This window comes from Sorex fumeus, unplaced genomic scaffold (genome assembly GCF_029834395.1).
Source record: "Sorex fumeus unplaced genomic scaffold, SorFum_2.1 ptg000014l, whole genome shotgun sequence".
NCBI lineage: Eukaryota > Metazoa > Chordata > Mammalia > Eulipotyphla > Soricidae > Sorex > Sorex fumeus.
In genome coordinates this window covers 18,574,012-18,592,686 of record NW_026606071.1, presented here as the reverse complement: position 1 = coordinate 18,592,686, position 18,675 = coordinate 18,574,012, and the positions used below count along the sequence as shown (strand labels likewise).

Here is an 18,675-nt window from a genome sequence, read left to right as displayed (position 1 = left end):
TCTTGGGAATGTTTATTGCATTTATTTTATTACTACTAACCCCCACCCTCACCACAGAAATAACACAAGACACACACATACTTTGAGAGGAAAAAAAGGTAAGGAAAATTTGGCAAAGTGTCAAGACTCTAAAGCCTGGTTTTACTGAGAGGAAATCCAATGTTCTTGACGTCTGATTCAGAAAAAAAGGACATAAAGATTCTCTTAAATGTCTTGAGTTTCTTACCGTCAACAATTTGATCAACATTTTTAAATGCCTCCTCAATGTTTCCTTGTTCAAGCTTTTTCTCAGGGCATAGGAATGAGTTGTGTTTGATGGCATCCTGAATGACAGAGGAAAACCACAAAAGCCAATTTCTTCATTTTTTTCTCCCACAGCCAATTTTTTCCCCATCAAAAGCCAGTAAACTATTGAAAGCACTATAAACACTGTAAACAATCTCTTTCAGCCCACAGAAGAAATAATGCAGATAGGGCAGCAGTAGAATGGCTAGCTTATAACAAAGAGATAGAGGGGGAATATCTTACAAGTCACAGAGGAAAACAACAGAATTAGAGAAACAATAATTCCTACTGGTCTTCAATAGGAAGCATGCCACTTAGAGGTGGGAGTAGGTGATGGAGAAGAAAGGGACTGCAAAAATCGTGTTCAGTGGTCTGAAAGCCTTGAGGTGGTGTTAAGAGAGAAGGCTCAAATCCATAGTCATCTCCAGGAGAATAGGGCCTGAAACACATCACAGGAAGACTGTTCTATTTGAGTTTTTGAACTACCTATGAGGGATTTCTAGCTTTTAGTTCTGATCTTTATTTTTCTGACAATTTAATAAACTTATATGTGAACATTGGAAACCACTCTATCTTGAAGTTCTGTGGCTTGACCTATACCATCTAATTCTTTTTTTTTTTTTTTTTTTTTTTTTGCTTTTTGGGTCACACCCGGCAATGCACAGGGGTTACTCCTGGCTCTGCACTCAGGAATTACTCCTGGCGGTGCTTGGGGGACCATACGGGATGCTGGGAATTGAACCCGGGTTGGCCACTTGCAAGGCAAACGCCCTACCTGTTGTGCTATCGCTCCAGCCCCATGACATCTAATTCTTGCAGAGTTTCTAGACTCAAGGTGTTTCTATACTTCAAAATTGCACTTGTTCTGGCTGGAGCAATACACCTGTCCCGGGTTCAATCCCTGGTATGCCTTATGGTCTCTGGTAGTGATCCCTGAGATCAGAACCTCAGCTCGGTTCAGAGCATTGCCACGTGTGGTCCCAAAACCAAGCCAAAACAAAACAAACCCACACAACTGCACTTGTCTAGAGATCCAAGCACCATCAGGCCTGGTTTCTCCTCTCTTAAAAAAAAAGAAAAAAGAAAAAAAAAGAAAGAAAAAAAGCATTTGTCTCTGCATTCGTACATTCCAATACAATACACTCCCCCCTCCACTTTTTTGGGGAGAGGAGTGGGGAATGGGATCACACCCAGTAGTATTCAGGGCTGACTTCTCAGGGATCACTCCTGGCAGTGCCTAGGGACCATATGGGTGCATGGGATCAAACCAGCTCAACCATGTGCAAGGTAAATGCCCTACCTATTGTACTGTATCTCTCTGGCCCCACACCCTGATAGTGTTAAGGTTTATCACCCTGCAATTGATGATAATGATAATAATGAGAGCAGCTAATATTTAATGAGTGCTTGATTTGTGTCTTGCACTGACCAAAATACACTATATTTACACATTTTCTACATTCTACTATAATCTCCATTTTCTAGCTGAAGACACTGGGTTAAGAGAGATGAAAATAACTCTCTCAAAGTCATCCGGTAATTAAGTGATGGAGGTAGCTTTGAGGTTTAAAGTTGGTTTTCAGAAACATCTTACTTAGAGATTAGCAAAAAGTCATTAATACAGTTGAATTTTAAATTTTATGCTACTGTAAGATCCTAATAATCTACCCTAGTACATGTAGCAGTATGTTTATTACCATTTATAAATGTGTCACAATAGTATAATAATATTATAATATGTGCTATTTAGTGAGTACTAACTATGTGCCAGGCACTTCTCCAAGTTCTTTACATGTATTAATTCTTGGTCTTACAACAACCCAGTAAGATAGGCATTATTATTACCCGCATTTTACATATGAAGAAAAAGTAGTATTTCTTCCTCATAACAGACGTTAGGTAACTTAACTGTGCCTTTATTTATAACCTCACACACACACAAACACACACATACAGAGAGAGGAAGAGAGAGAGAGTCACATAAATGAATTAATGAATGGATGAATAAGTCAGTATGCATGACTACGTTGTTATCTAATTTTTGTCGATTCTGGACAGTTGTACTTTGAGGGAGTGCTATGTCTCTAAATATTCTAAGTCCCAGGATATTTAATGGGGGTGTCCTTTATATTCCATTTCCCCTTTGAGGAAATAGGAGAGGTTTGAAATAATGGGTTTAAACATCCACATGAGGATCATAGCACAATTCAAGGACAGGAAGTGAGACAAGACAAATGCCAAGGTTTGCAATCTTGGGAAAATGGGGATTTGGAACAGAGTTGATTGGACTTAGAAGTATTAAGGAATATAACTGTCTAAATTCTTTGAAAATTGAGCAAGTTATACATTTTAGGTATATTTTAAATTCAAGTTTGATCAGCATCACATGGCTCCCAGTGTAGCATCACCCAGAGTAGCCCACCAAGTGGGAGTGTTTCCCAGGCAGTCAGAATATTGCTTGGAAGGCCCAAATAAAACAAGCCAAATATTCACATGAATTTCTAGTATCTTTTATTTTAATTTAATTTTTTGTTTTTGTTTTTGGGAGCCACAATTGATGGTGCTTAGGGCTTAGTCGGGGGCTTACCTCAGGCTTTGTGCTCAGGATTTCCTCCTGGCAGGACTCAAGGACCATCTGAGGTACAAGGAATTACAACCACCTGGGCCATGTGCAAGGCAAGAGCCCTATCTGCTGTACTATTTATTGCTCCAGCCCTTCTAATATCTTTTAAATTTTTGTATTTTTATCACAAATTATTTAAATAAACTTTTAACATTGAGTTAGAACCTGAAGATCCATTCACGCTTGAATTTTCTACTCTAACTTCATAATTTTTAATGAGAAATATCATTGACATTCCAACATTTAGATGCAAAATGTCTGTAGAATTCTCTCATGGAAATCCCTTTGCTGCAGGGCACCATTCTTAAAAAGGTTATTGCTCTCACTCGCCATTTTCATTATCTTCCACAAGCAACAGATCATCTAAATGTTAGTGGGAAACTAGAATCTGTATTTCCTGGGTCCCCTTGCTGTTGTTAGCTATAGCAAATGACCAGTTTATAACAATGAGATGTGGAAAGGCAAGTGTAACTTCTGGGATGTGACCTTAAAGGGAAGTGATGTACCCTTCATTAGTCACCTAATCCTCTCTGCTATCTGGAAGTGAACTTAGAGGCAGAGTTTCAGTGGTTACTGTGAACCAAAGTGACCTGGAAAATAAAAACTCATGGAACAACTGCATAGAGGGTGCTTAGATACTTCACACATAAACCTTAGACCGACCTTTTCTTGACTTTCTAATTTATAAAGAAAGAAATGTCAATTATTTTCTCCTATTGTTTCTTGGAGCTAAAATTAGTTGCAATTCATATAAGCAATAGCATCCAGAGAAAACTTATTTTTTCTAGACAAGTTTGATATTTCCACACAAGAAAATTAGAGAATCAGTTTAGTCTTGCATTGGGAGGATGCTTATGATACTTCAGCCTTTCAGGAGAAACCAATCCTTCTCACCTCAATGCTGAAGATAACTGGTTCCAGATCTTCATACGTAACTTTTATCTTCTCAATTGCTCTCTTTGCCTGCATCTCTGTCTCTGCAATAACAGCACAGATGATCTGGCCCACACAAAACACCTATAGGAAGAACATTCATGGAGCAGAGAGAAAATTCTTGGTTTACATCAACCTTACCAGCAGAATGTATCTTTTTTTTTTTTAACTTTTAAACTTGTGTGTGTGTGTGTGTGTGTATGTGTGTGTGTGTGTGTGTGTGTGTTGGGGGGAGCGGTCATAACCAGCGATGCTCAGGGGTTACTCCTGGTACTCCTGATTCTGTACTCAGGAATTACTCCTGGTGGTGCATGAATGGATCGTATGGGATACTGGAGACCGAACCTGGGTTAGCTGTGTTCAAGGCAAATACCTTACCCCCCTGTGCTATCACTCTGGTCCCCAATGATGGTATCTTATAGGTACCATCCTATTCATCCTCTCTTTGATATTTGAGAGTTCAGGTTTTGTTTGCTTTAGTAGGCTATCTTTTAGGGAATGCTATTACAACTAATTTAATGGAAAATATTGTGAGAATTTCCAGGCCCAACTGCTTACAAAACCATAACAAATGCAGCCTTCTATTTTTAGATAGAAACTTGCATCATTGAATGATAATAATGGTATACTTTTACATATGCGTGGCTAAAACTTATTTTTGAATTTTAATTAAAAAGAATTTAAAGAGCATAGAGGTTCCACTGGATATTTACTCAACAAATATAAGTCCAAGCATGGATGTGGGCACTGACTGTGATCTGAAACTGCTGTATCCTTTTGCATACTTGGATCACATGGTATCATTTAAAGGATATAACAGGAGTTATAATGGACTGAATTATGTTTTCTTTACCTCCACCATCCCATCTCCTCACCTTAATTCCCAGGCTAAGGTCCTGATCCATAATATGACTATTATTTGGAGATAAAGGAGGAGTTAAAGATTGAACTGGAGACATAGTATAGCAGGTAGTACAGAGTACATCCGATATGCCTTGCATGCAGCTGTCTCCTGACAGACAAAGCACACCAGGAGGGCAGACCCCTGAGTGCAGAGCCAGGAGCATTGATATGCACCCCACCAATTCCCCACCCCTGCAAAAAAAAGAGATTGGATTCTAATTTAATGTCACTGTTGTCATTACAAAAAGAAGGGAACAGAGAGGTAGGGAGGTTCATGCACAGAGGAAAGGTCACCTGAGAATAGGAGGACAATTGTCAGAAAGAAAAGCTTTGAGAGAAAGCAAACCTGCCAATATCACAATCTTGTACTTTCCTGCCTCTAGAGAAGTAAGAAAATAAATTTCTAATTTTGGGGATGTAATAGTCATGGGGCTTCGAGGTGACTCCTGGTGACACTTAGCCAATTAGGCCCAATGGTTGAATGCTAGGGCCTGAGGATGCAGAACTTCTATGCTGGGGATCACCTGGGTTACCTCAGCAGTGGTTAGGGTCACTAAGGTCACACTCAGTGATGCTTAAGGGTCTCCAAGTCTGCTTCTGGCCATGGCTTTGGGGGAGGTATGTTGTGTTGTGGATCAAAATGGGGTCTCACACAAGCAAAGCAATGCATGATATCTTCCCAGCTCATATCTTTATTTTTGAAGCTGCCCAGTTTGTGGAATTTTGAGATGCGAGTTCAAGCAGATAACACAGCTCCTAAATGAAAGCCAACCTCCAGATCTGGAGTAGAGCCAAAAAAAAAAAAAAAAAAACAAACTAAACAACAACAGCAAAACAGTGACTGATAGTTCCATGGCCAGTGGTAAAAGAGCCTGTGCTGGACTCATGGAGATGAGGCAATTAAAGTGAACACAGCCCTTTGCACATTAGACACTGTCATATGCGCCTTTCATATATCTCTTAATATAAGTCTCTATAGAATCACATGAGGTAGGGAGCTGTGATTATTTCCGTTTTACAGATAGACCACAGCACACAGCTGGTGAGCTGCAGAGCTGGAACACGAACCTGGTTGTCTGGCTCCTGTAACAAATAGTTAATGAATGACTAAGGGATAAATTAAAGGTCAAAGAGAGCAGGAGAAACTTTATTAAAAATCTGAAGATAAATTGGGATTTATAGGGTGGTGGTAGTGCTCCAGGAAGGTAGAAGGTTTAATGTAAATAATAGTGATTGTTTTTGTACTTTCATTTTTAGATTGTTTTTTTGTTTTGTTTTGTTTTATTTTGTTTGTCCACACTTGGCAATTCTCAGTAATTACTTCTGGCTCAGCACTCAGCAATCACTTTTTTGGGTCACACCCAGCAATGTTCAGGGGTTACTCCTGGCTTCAGCACTCAGGAATTACTCCTGATGATGTTCAGGGGGAGCATATGGGATGCTGGGAATTGAACCCGGGTCAGCCGAGTACAAGGCAAAAGCTCTATCCACTGTGCTATCACTCCAGCCCCCCTGTATTTGTTCTGCAGGTGAGGATAAACAACTCTAGAGAGCCTACTGGTAAAACTGGGACTTATTTTTGGAGGACAAATTTTTCATTTCACTCTATTATTTTTGATCCAAAAAAGGAGACCACCTCATTCAAGGTGTTAGAGCTAAAGAGAAGCTGGAAAAATTGGTGCTTCTATCAGCTGATGGCAGGATGCTGAGTGCAATGAAAATTGATTGAAGGTGGTGCTCTGGTGTATTCTGCACAGATAATCATCTGGAAAGCATGTTGTTCTGTACCTCATTTACAGCCAATAATTTGTCACCTTCAACGCCGTTAGTGCCTGGAATGTCCTCAGCTGTTACTACATCAGCCACCCCTGGTAGTTCAAGGGCCTCAGAAAAATCAATTGATCTGAAAAAAAAAAAAAAGAATAAAAAAGAAATATTTAAGAAGTAGAGACCAGCCGGTCTTATTTATTTATTTATTTATTTATTTGCTTTTTGGGTCACACCTGGCAAAGCACAGGGGTTACTCCTGACTCATGTACTCAGGAATTACTCCTGGTCGTGCTTGGGGGGGGGGCATATGGGATGCTGGGAATCGAACCAGGGTCAGCCACATGCAAGGCAAACGCCCTTCCCACTGTACTATTGCTCCAGCCCCCGACCAGCTGGTCTTGAGAGCACCAAATCTGAGGCAAGGATAGAGAATGGTTGAAAATTAAAATATGTAACAATGGTCCAGATTATGCCCTGACTTCTCAGAGCTGCCCTGCCATGGAGAGGGCTAAGGAGTCTCCCGCTGCTCAGAAGGATGCTTGGGTTGGGGGCAGTGTGGCAAGGGGTATCTTTAGGAAGCTTAAAATGCTGACCACTTATCAAGTTAGGATATCCTAGTGTTTTATCGCCAGCTGATCCTCAGTTCTACTCAGGATTACTCTGAAAGCCACCCCTAAGGCTGTAGCAGCAGATTTTGCATGATTTGTATGGAAGCAAGGGACCTTATAACTACAGCTCTTGTTTTCTTTTGCTCTCACGATGGCCAGTTCCAGATGCCCATCCTTAGTGCTCTTCTATCTCGTGACTCTTCTTCTAATTCTTCATTTTAGATTTTTGAAGACCAGAACATTGTAGGAAAATGGGGGTGCATTCTTCTGAGGGAATTCCCAGAGTGCATTTAAAGGGCTTTTAAAAAACTTTGTATTTACTTACATGATTTTGGCATGGGCTCTGGTACTGGTCACCAAAACCATGAAAAGTTCTTTATCCACCTTGGGGAGGTCATCACAAAATACAGCTTCACCAGTGGCATGTTTAAGACCTGAGAGGTGCATGACAGGGCGTCCAACTGGATCTTGGAGAGGTTGCTGAGAATCCACACTCTGCAGAGGAAAGCAAGAATCGCTATTCTCTACTCCCTTAACTTTATTTAAACACCATGATTTAAAAAGTTGTTCATAACACGGTTGTTTCGAGCCTTCACTGTTCCAACACCAATCCCACCAACAGAGTGACTTTCCCATCACCATTGTTCCCTATCCTCCCCCCAACCATGCTTGCCCCTTTAGCAGGCACAAAACAATTTATTTTATATTGTTTGTTACCACAAAATGGAAAATGCAATCATCAAAAAGTACGTTAGTAAGAGAAAATTTGTGCAAATTGCTCTATCTTACAATAAAATTATTAAAGCCATTATCTGAGAATTTCCTGAGCTGTTTGTTGCTAGTTGGAAGACTTGCCCTTTACTCTTCGGAAGTGGCCTGGCTGATGACTAGCACTCCTGATTCAAGACTGAGAAATCAAATCTTCACTCTGGAGTAACAAATCTTGGAGCTGGGCACATGAAGAGCATGAAACTCACTGATGTAACCAGAACAGGGACTTGTCATTTCAGTCACGTGGCAATGACTTATGGCCAAACTTTTGGCAAAAGTAGCTAGTGAGTGAGGGCTTCCAAGCTTATCTTTTTGGCATCTTCTTTCTTATACCTCTTTCTTTTGTGTGTGTATTTATGTGTGCATGTTGGGGGAGGGGCACATCTGGTGATGCTCAGGAGTTACTCCTGGCTCTGCACTTAGGTGAACATAGGAGGGGCTAGGGATAAAACCCGGGTGAGTTTTGTGCAAGGCAAGCAGTCTAATTGCTGTATTATCGCTCTAAAAGAAATCTAAAAGAAAGAGACCCCTGTACCTCTTTCTTTTAGATTTCAAGGTTCTCCTGGTCCTGCTTTTCCACCTTTGCAATGATTAATCTATTCATATATGAGTTTGTGAATGATGAAGTATGACATGAACCAATTACTAATGTTGGGAGACCAAAAACTAAGCCAAAAGCCTGAAAATGAACTTGAATATTGACACATACATGAGGTGGGGGTGGGGGAGTCCATCTAGCTCTGCCTTTTAAACGGGCTCAGGAACATCACTGGGAGTATCAGGAGATGGAGAATGTGTTGATGCGGGGACTTTTCAGCATAGAGGTATGTAGTGTGGGGAAGGGGTTGTGCTCTAATAATGATAATTTTTGTTTATTTGTTTGTTTAGAGTTACAGTACTCAGGGACTATTCCTGACTGTGCTTAAAATGACTTCTGGCGGTACTTCGGGAAGCATATGTGGTCCCAGTGATTTGAACCAGGGTTGGAGGCATGGATACCAAGAGCCATAACCCCTGTATTATCTCTAATATTTTCTAAGTTGTCCTGCAAAAAGGGTGAATTTAGTGACTTACAGGACTCTGGTTTTGTCACTGGAGATCAAACATCAGCAATCTGAACCTTGAATCTGAAGCCAGCAGGTTGAACCTTGCTACTCTCTGCTCCTCTTGCCCGCTCCTGCCTAGCTACTTTCCAAACAAAGGTCAAAAAAACAATCCATGATTGGTTTGTAGATTGATCAACCAGCTCAGGGCAGATATGAGATCTCAGCATCTCCATAACTAAACCTAAACAAAGAACTAATCTGAGAGTAATAACTAGAAATTCAGAAGGAAAAACCAAAATCCAAAGCTCTTGCTATTCACAAGCTTATTTGAGAGTTTTGAGGTCGCTGTTTAATTAAGCTCACTGACCTGGTACCTTTGGACTCCCTCGGGCACTGTTATGGGGAAATCTTCTAGAGCACTCAGAAACTTCTCTGATATATCAGAATAACGGCAGCTGTCCTGAGAGATGAGTCAAAACAACAAAAGAGAAGTTTGTTAGCCTTTGATTAAGCCTTTGATTTCTGTGAAAATGATTTGGCTAATGTATCTATAAAGCTAAAATGTCAGGGGATCTTTCACATTTTCTCCCAGGGGGTTCAGTCTCTGAAAAAGAGGGGTTGGGGGGAGTGGAGGGGTGCCCCGGGAGGAGTGTGAGGAGTTGTTTTACACCCAGCAGTGCTCAGGGGCTTTTCCTGCCTATTCCCAGGTGTGATCAAACTGCCATTGTAGCACTGCAAAAATAATGCCTTAACCCCTGTTACTACCTCTCTGGCCCACTTTCCTAGTATTTCTGGCTTTCCCTTTCATACAGGAACTGGACTGACTGGTTTGAGTCTGATCTTTAATCACCCTGAGGAGGAAAGGGTTGTTCCGAGTGGCAGGCAGAAGCTGGAGGAGAAGCAAGAAAATGATGGTTAAATAAGCCCTCGCAGAAGAACCTGTAGTTCCTGGGACAGGAAAGAACCTGAGGGATTTTCTCAGTGACTTAGTGTTTTTTGGGAGGGCAGTGAAACAGGGACAGTTCACTAGGGAGTCACTGAAACAAAACACATCAAGGGTCTTGATTCAGAAATTAAATGTCAGTGAGGATTGTCCCAGTGGTTGCTTCTTCTGAGCAAATGAAAATGTGGCACTTTAAGAACATCTGTTGAGGAAGTGTTGTGACGGAGGGCCAAGGAGCACATCGCTGGGTGAATTGCAGGCACTGTCAGGGAGAAGAGAGGGAAGGGGGAGAGAAGGAGAGAAGAAGGAGGAGGAGGATGAAAAGGGAAGCAGAAAGGTGAGAGATTTGGTTTGGTTAAACTTATTCCAGAAATTCTTACTCAGAAAATCTAGAAGCTACTTAAGTACGTACATTTCTGTGGTTTTGAAAAATAAAATTTTTATCTTACATTTCAAATTGAATATAAAATTCTAGACTGGCTCCAGCAAATGGATTGCTCCAGGAGGCACATCTGTGTTTGTCTGGAGCAGGAGAGAGAGGTCTGCTGAAGGAGGAATTTTTAACAGGATGGAAATACTCACTGGTTGAGGGAAAGTTTCAGAGGTCTGCATATTTATCAGAACATGCTGAATGGAAACAGGTGCTTTTAATATGTTGTTTCTCTTCAGCAACGTGGATTTTAATATTATTTATTTAGTCACTTAGTTTTGGGGGCTATACCTGACGGTGCTCAGATCTTACTCCTGGCTCTGTGCTCAGGGGTTAATTCTGACAGTGCTCAGAGGAACCTATGTACAGGGGATTGTCAGTCTTGATCAGTGCCAGGCATACATGCTGTACAATTTTTCTGGCCCTTTATTTTCACTTACAGAGGTACCATTGGTTTATAAGACTGTATGTGAATAAAGTTGTTTGTTTGTTTGTTTTTGGGCCACTGCTGGCTGTGCTCAGGGCTTATTCCTTACTCTGTGCTCAGGAATGATTCCTGATTGGTGCATGGGGGACCATATTAGGTGCTGGGGATTAAATCAGGTTTGTCTATGCACAAAACAAATGCCTTAACCCCTGTACTATCTCCCTGGCACTATAAAGTTAGATTTTAAAGGGAAAAAATTGCCTATGGGAACTGAGTCCCCATATAGATTTCCCAATACAGTGCTCAGCGCTGAGCTGTGATTTCAGGTGAGTTCACATCCTGAGTCTCAGGTGGTCCCTTCAGGTGGGGATAACTGGGCACTGGAAAGTCTTGCCCCAGAACAGTGACAGTAAGGTAAGGTGACAGCTAAGGTGACAGGACAGTTCACAAAGGTTGCAGGACATCTGGGAGCCAAGGGTGGAAGGAGCACCCAACAGCCAGAGCACTCACAATCGCGAAGGGCAGCTTCTCTAGCCTCTTCAGCTCTTGTAGAACCTCTAGGTAGAACTTGAAGAAGAAGCTGACCAGCAGGGTCCTCTTGAACTCCACCTTTCCCCCGGGAGCCCAGCCAGGGAGGGAGACTTCGTCCAGAAGCAGCCTGCAAGCCTCATCCAGCATCAGTTTGTTCCATCGCCTAGAGGGTGGGCATGGTTAGAGGCAGGTAGGAACCAGCTAAAGGGTGGTCTCAATCCTACGGCCCTTTCCAGATATTGGATGACGGTGACTTAGAGACCCTGGAGTTTCCCATATGATCTGGAAAGGAACTTAGAAATCACCTATTCAAGCCCCAAGAAACTAAATCCTGGGAGAGTAGCCCTGGGGTCATGGCAAGTGAGGGTGGGGTTCCCCTGTTCCATGGCGCCATGTACAAAGTCTTTTCCAGAGGCAGAAACAGCACCAAATGTGAGCTTGCTGGGGTGCTGATGTGTGCAAGAGGACTGGGATGAAGCCACACCTGGGCCATAAGTGTCATCTCTTTCACAGAGGCATCTACTCAATCACTACCGAACCAGACTTGATTCACGTGGCAACCGCTCAGAAAGAGCAGAGACTCTACAATACTTAGAGGCGTCTCCAACTTCCTAGGGCCTCACCTACGTTTGCCTGAGTAAAGGTTCATGAGTTATCCTGTGGTCACGCCTCCACCGCGGTGTGGCTCACCTTCCTAGGAGCTGCTCGCAGGTCTTCGGTGCACTGGCTGTGGCTGTCCCCAACCCTCCGTAGGCTATGCTCAGGTCCTCAATGGCATCTGTGCCTTCTTTGAACAGGACTCGCATGCCAGCATTCACATCGGCCACAGCATTTTGTTGACACGGAGCCTGTCGGAAGGCTGACACAAATTCCCACTGTGGAAACAAAAACCGTTTGGGGTTATCAGATAGCACCCGAACTGAGGGTGTGCTTTCTGCTTCTCGGTGCCACTAATAAATCACGTAGACTCACTCCAGAAGGACACAAAGGACACTTTGCATCCTTTTAACTGCAGACTTAGAGAACTTGGCTGCCTTCTTTTTTTTAAATTCTTTTTTATTGAATCATTGTTAGAAACAATTACAAAGCTTTCATGTATGAGTTTTAGTCGTACAATGTTCGAACACCCATCCCTCCACCAGTGCATATTTTCCACCACTAATGTCCTCAGTATCCCACCCCTTCCCAAACCTTCCCCTGCCTTTATGGCAGACAATTTCCCTATATTCTCTCTCTACTTTGGAACATTATGGTTTGCAATATAGATACTGAGAGGCTATCACGTTTGGTCTCCCCCCCCTTTTTTTTTGGTATTGGCTGCCTTCTTGTTCACAGAGATGGAATTCTCTTCCACGCCCATCCTCAATGCCTTGATGCTATCAAAGATCATGGATCAGCATGCAGTTTTCCTATTTTTTTTGGGGGGAGGACACAGTCAGTGGTGCATGGGGGCTATTCCTGGCTCTGTGCTCACGAGTGTCCCCCCTCCCCCCGGTGACGCTCAGGGAACCACATACAGGGCGGGGATGGAAGCTGGACTGGCTGAGAGGTGAGTGCATTCCCTCCTGTACAACCTCTCTAGCTCCCTGCATTTTACATTTGAAGCCAAGATGCCTGCATGCAAACCTCCCTGTGGCCACCTGGACTGGAGCCATCCCAGGCACTCTAATTTCCAAGAGTTACACCTTCTTTCTCCCCCAGGAGCGTGACAGAGCCCTCCGAACACAGGTGTTTTCAAATGCCAGGTGCTGAAAGGGCAAAAGAGATGCTCCACACTTCTTCTGGGCTTGTAGAAACCACCACTTTTCCATTTTGCTCTGCTGGTGAGAAGGAACGAAGGATTCACCTACTGATAGCCAGTCAGAAGAGAGATGGCTGCCGTGCTGATCATTGCAGGGGCTGCCAATGAAGAGGGCCTGTGTTCCTGCCTGCTGCCATATATGTGGCGGCTGAGGGTGTTTGGGTCTGTGTCTGCCTGTTATTTGGCTTGGAGTTTTGACACAGATACACATTGACTTGATGGAGAACTTGCTTCAGAGTTTCCATTGCCAAGGGAATAAGTGGATTACAGGTGCTCGAAGTATGACTAAACAGAAGTCTCCCGAATAACTGAGGTGGCTCCTGGCTTTTAATCTTCTCTCTCTCTTTCAGGTGTCATTTGGGGACATAGACATAGGGAGCAAATGAGGGAAGAGTGCATCTCTGTAGCCAGGTGGGGGCCCCAAGCACCCTGAGATCCTCCTAGCAACCCTCTGGAGGACGAACAGGCTAAACTCAAGTGAGACTGGGGAGTCTGGGCTCAGCTGTGGCTCCTGTGGGTTTGGCAGGGAAGCTCTATTCCCAGTTTAAGCGTTCATGTCTGCCATTTCAGGGCATAGTCAGCCTTGGAATCAGGACTACAGGCCCTCATCTGATCCCACCCATCAGCTGAAACAACAAAGCTAAGTCCACGCCCTGAGGCGGCCTGCTCCGAGGGGACTGAGGGCTTCAGTGCTGGGCCAGCCACAAAGGCCAGGAAACAGGTTTCCAAAGCAGTTGTTTTCCTTCCATCTGTTTTCAGGTTTCTAAAGTTGATAGGACTCAGTTATGAAAAGGGAAAAACAATTTTTGAAAGTGCCCAGCAGCTGCTTACCTTTTGAGAATGAGGGATGAACACGGATTCCAGAATTTCTTCTGGCTTAAGGTCTGCACTTGCTAAACCCTCAAGGAAATGTTCATTCAGAGGAATCTGCCGTGTGCCCTCTGTGGAAGGAAAGGACATTTCTGTACAGTGGACATAAGTAATGCGAGATATTATATCCTTTAAATGTCAACCGTCAGGAAGAAAAGGGCACTCTCCTTGGCGCAGAGCAATGTGGAGGTCTGAGTGTGTCAGTTTGGCTCCTGGATGTCCCCAGAGTGAGGTGGGGACAGCTGAGGGCACTTACTTTTCTCTCTGCAGCACATCTGCTAAGGAAGGCTGGTCTTGTCACCTCCAAGGTCTGCCAGCCCCATGGTTGGGGTGGCAGTGTTTCTTATGGTACAGTGCAGGTTCATGGACTAAATCTCACTAACTAGCTCAGCCAATGACCAGGGTCAAGGTGTGACTGAAGCAAATACAGGACTGTGGCTACTCCTAACAACTCAAATCATTGGCTTTGCTTTTTTGTTTTTGCAGCCATATTTCCTCTCAAGCTGGATGTTTGCACTGTTTAAGCAAAGTGAACAATTCACACAATTTCCTCTCAGCCCTGTCACTATCACTTAGCATCCAGAATAGTAGCTCTGACTGTAAAGAATGGTATGTGGCATTTGCAAAAGGTGGTGTGAGGAGGTTAAACCATAGTCAGGCACGTTTGACTTGGATTCAAGATGACCGGGAGTCTGATCAGATTTGCCTTTGGCAAAATTGGGGAAAGAGAGATCTTAAGCCAAGGTAGAAACCAACACCCCAGTACACTACTACTGTTACTGCTACTACTCCTACTGCTGCTGCTACCACTGCTGATGTTACTACTGTTACCGTACTATTGTTGCTGCTAATACTCCTGCTGCTACTATTACTATTGGTTACTGCTATAGCTGCTCCTGGTACTACCTCTGCTACTTACTATGACTATTGCTATAGCTACTGCTGCTACTACTTCTATTACTACTACTGCTGTTGCTGCTTCCTCTACTGCTCTATTATTGCTGCTACTACAACGACTACTGTTGCTACTGCTGCTACTACAACTGCACTATGTTACTGCTGCTTCTCCCTCTACTGCTAGTGCCAAAAGGACCTTGCATAGAGGTCACTCTGTCCTTGCTGCCCTGTGCCAAGAGGTTTGGCTTCTTCTCTCTTGGTCTTTTGAGGTTGGGCTGGGGCCGTCTTGGATCACAGGCCTGGAAGACTCAGCAGACTGGCCGATGCAGACGGGCTGACGAGCTAGGCTAGGGGAGGATGTCCCTTTGCTCCTTTGTGGATGGGCCCTATGCAAAGGTCACTAGGGGTCTGAAAGCTTTTCTCCTTCTGCTAGTTTCTCCTCAACCCTCTGGCCTGCCACCAATCAGGAAGGGGCTGGGTCACCCTAATGCTGGTGGTGTGGTTCTGGTCAAACACTCTGGGCAGTTCAGTGGGCAGTGTGACTGCTCCCCATGCTCCAGGTGACCAGGAGGGTGCCAACCCACAGAGGAGGTGGGTGTCACTGAGAGGAAGTATAGAAGGAGGGAGGCTCATGGGTTGTGGGGGAGGATGGGGGCTGTAGGTGCTGGTGGAAAGAGAATAAGACAGACAGGAGATCCCCCATCACATGCCTCCTCTGTTAATGGGTTCAGTGGCAGAGTGTGTGTGCATGTGCATGTGTATGTGTGTGGGGGGGGGCGGGAGGTAGAGGAAGGGATGGTAGACTATATACTGTGTGTCAATGGAGGGAATTGCCTGGCACACAGTTAGTGTCCAGGGAAGAAAATATTGACATCCTTGGAGCAGCTGCAGTCATGGGGTACGACCCTCTAAGGCAAAAATTCAATTCAGTCAGTGCCTTCCTCCTGGCCCAGGAGGCGCGTCCTCTGCACTGGTGCTCCCTCCTGTGTCTTCTCCCACAGCCAAGGTGAGGCATGAGGGGAAGGAGTCAGGCCTCAGGCTGGCCTTACCTGAGGGTGGGTGCTCACACCAACCACTGCACCCTCCCAGGGCCTCTGCTCACCACTCCGGTACCACATGAGTTCCAGAATCTTGATCCAAGTGGAGTGGGAGGTCACCCCTGATGGTACCAAGCTTCCCACCTCCCTGTCTCATCCTGCTTCCTCCACTGGAATCCCCACATTATAAAATGACTCAGGCTTGAAGAGCTTCTTCAAAACACAAAACCAAACCATAAACAACCCTCTCGCTGCTGTTCCAAGTGTTTGAGGGGCTTACCTTCTGATATCAGGTTCAGGGTAGCATTGCCCACAGTCAGAATTGGATTCAGATCCGAGTAGCCATGCCGACTTATAATATGTCCCCCTAAGGACTAAGGAGAGAGTTAAAAGTCTCGGTCATCCTGTCCCTCAAATCCTGTGCCCCCAGACAGACATCTGCTTATGATCCCATCTGTCAGCAAAAGAGTCTGGGGGCACATTTGCAGAGGAGACTCGTGGCTGCTTGTCTGGTGGGAGAGGGCGTGCTGGTGACTCTGAGGCATTGGTCTGTTCCACAAGCCTCTCCTTTATTTAACCCTACACTGCCCCGAACCTCAATCCCCTTTTAATGCCTGCCACCACCCAGGGAGAATGATGTCTGCATTCAAGTTTGGTTGAAACTTGACCTTTGTCTCCCAACTAGGAAGGAACCAGACAAGAATTCTGCATCTAACTCTGAGCCACCTCAAAGAAACTAATTTAGACTAGACTTCATTAACAGAGGAACTAATATCTGAAACAAGGAGATATTAGTAGTGTTCTCTAACACAACCTCTTTGGGCCACAGCTAGAGAATGATACTCAGATGTAGTAGGCACACTTTCAGATCTGGTTGTTTTTATCTCAGAAGAAAGTGGAAGGGGTGCTGGGGGAGAAGATAGTGGAATAAAGAAGGGTCCACTATGACAAAGATAGTTGGAAATGATCACTCTGGATAAGACCTGTGTGCTGAAATTAGGTAAAGGAACAAACATAATAACCTTTCAGTATCAATATTGCAAATCATAATGCCCTAAAGGGGAGAGAGATAGAGAGAGAGAGAAAGAAGGAAATTGACTGTCATAGAGACAGTCTGGTGGGGGGGGGAGGAGAGGAGGTGGCAGGAGGGAAATTGGGGACATTGGTGGTGGGATGGGTGTCGGAACACTGTATGACTGAAACCCAGTCATGATTGTGTAACTGTGTATTTCACAGTTATTCAATTTAAAAAAATTTTAGAGCATAATGAGGTTCTCAAAATATATGTGATCCCTTCCCTACAAACCCCAAAAGGTTTACTAAAGATGTTCGGGATATGGAGGGTTGATGAAGCACATGTTGCCTTTGGAAAAGTTCTTCAGATGATTCCAGTATGTTCTCTTTCCTCTTGAGAACTATGGTATCCTGGAGCTTGGCAAGGAGCTGGGAGGAGGAAAATGAGAGGTTGGAAGACTCCCTTCCAACTATCCTTGCCCTAACATGATGTGTAACTGATGAGTAACATGTGTTAACATGATGTATAACTGATGTGTTACATGTGATGTGTAACATGATGTGTAACATCATTCAGGGGAAAAGGTAAAGGAGGTGAAGAATGTACTATCTCCTGGCTACTGAGACCTCTCTGCCTAATGATTTTTCCAATGCCTAGTTCAAATTTTGATGAAGTTATGAGGATGGGGGATGCCTGGTTATTGGTCTGGAGAACATACTGCCATATTCCGGATCTGTTGGCCTGCCAGAGTCTTCAGATGTTTCAGTAGGGCTCGGTATGTCTGAGTCTTCTCCTCTGGGAGCTTGGAAATCTTCTCAGTCAAGATGTCCTTCACTTGGGCCAGACTGCAGCCAGCACCTATTGTGAGACCTGGAAAGCAATTGCTCTAATAGGTGACAAAAATTGTGGTCATGGTGCCCAGGGTGTTAGTGCTTGGTTGGTGCAGTGGCTTTTCTTGTCTTCACAGAGGACCACCATGAACTCTAAAACAGCACAACCATTCCCAGAACACTAAAGCAGAATATCTGGGCATAAAGTTATTTTACAAGCCACTCTCCAGCCAGGGTTAGATATCCCCTCTTATTTAGACAATTCATAGAGATTAGATAGAAAAAGTGATAGTAACAAACAGGTGGCAGACCCTATTAGAACTTTTCATGACCCCTACCTGACCAGAACAGGCCAGAGAGATAAATCAAAGGGCTGAGCCATACTTTCCATGCATGGTTTCACTCCTGGCACTATCTGGTCTCCTGAAGCCCTCGCTGGGAGTATTCCCCTTCACCCACCAGCAACACTGGGTGTGACTGAGAAAGAAAACTGTTTTAAAAGCATAAAATCTATTGCAGTGTTTGGCATGTTAATGTAACTGCAAAAAGTTTATTAAACAGATTAAATGAGAGGAAATAAAATAATTATGTTAATAATACTTTGACTATAGATCTTGCACCTCTACTGATTGTCTTGATACTGAAAATCCTTAGCAGTCAGTGCCAAGAGGGAAATTAGAATCTACACAGCCCATGCTGGTAGCTGCTCTAGTCCCTACATGGGGATTTGCCAGGGGTTGGATCTTCAGGGAGGGACCAGAGAAACAGGAACAATGGGAGAAAATTCAGGATAACTGAATTCTCTCTCTCTCTCTCTCTCTCTCTCTGTTTTTGTTTTGGGTCACACTCAGCAGTTCTCAGTGCTTAGTCCTGGCTCTGCACTCAGGGATCACTCCTGGTGGAACTCAGGGAACCCTACGGGGTGCCAGAAACTGAATTCAGGCCAGCTGTGTGC

The 18,675-nt window shown here is 44.0% G+C and overlaps 1 protein-coding gene across 1 annotated transcript in view; it reads right to left on the bottom strand.

Moving 5' to 3' along the window:
- Positions 1-18,675, bottom strand: part of LOC130021016 (aldehyde oxidase 2-like) — an 87,754-nt gene that overhangs the window by 40,708 nt on the left and 28,371 nt on the right. The window contains exons 11-20 of the mRNA XM_056111763.1: positions 17,609-17,760; positions 16,156-16,249; positions 13,903-14,012; positions 11,961-12,145; positions 11,250-11,433; positions 9,307-9,399; positions 7,448-7,617; positions 6,533-6,647; positions 3,803-3,925; positions 227-323 (exon numbers count right to left, since the gene is read on the bottom strand). Coding sequence (XP_055967738.1) covers positions 227-323; positions 3,803-3,925; positions 6,533-6,647; positions 7,448-7,617; positions 9,307-9,399; positions 11,250-11,433; positions 11,961-12,145; positions 13,903-14,012; positions 16,156-16,249; positions 17,609-17,760 — 1,323 coding nt within the window. The remainder of the gene's footprint in view (positions 1-226; positions 324-3,802; positions 3,926-6,532; positions 6,648-7,447; positions 7,618-9,306; positions 9,400-11,249; positions 11,434-11,960; positions 12,146-13,902; positions 14,013-16,155; positions 16,250-17,608; positions 17,761-18,675) is intronic.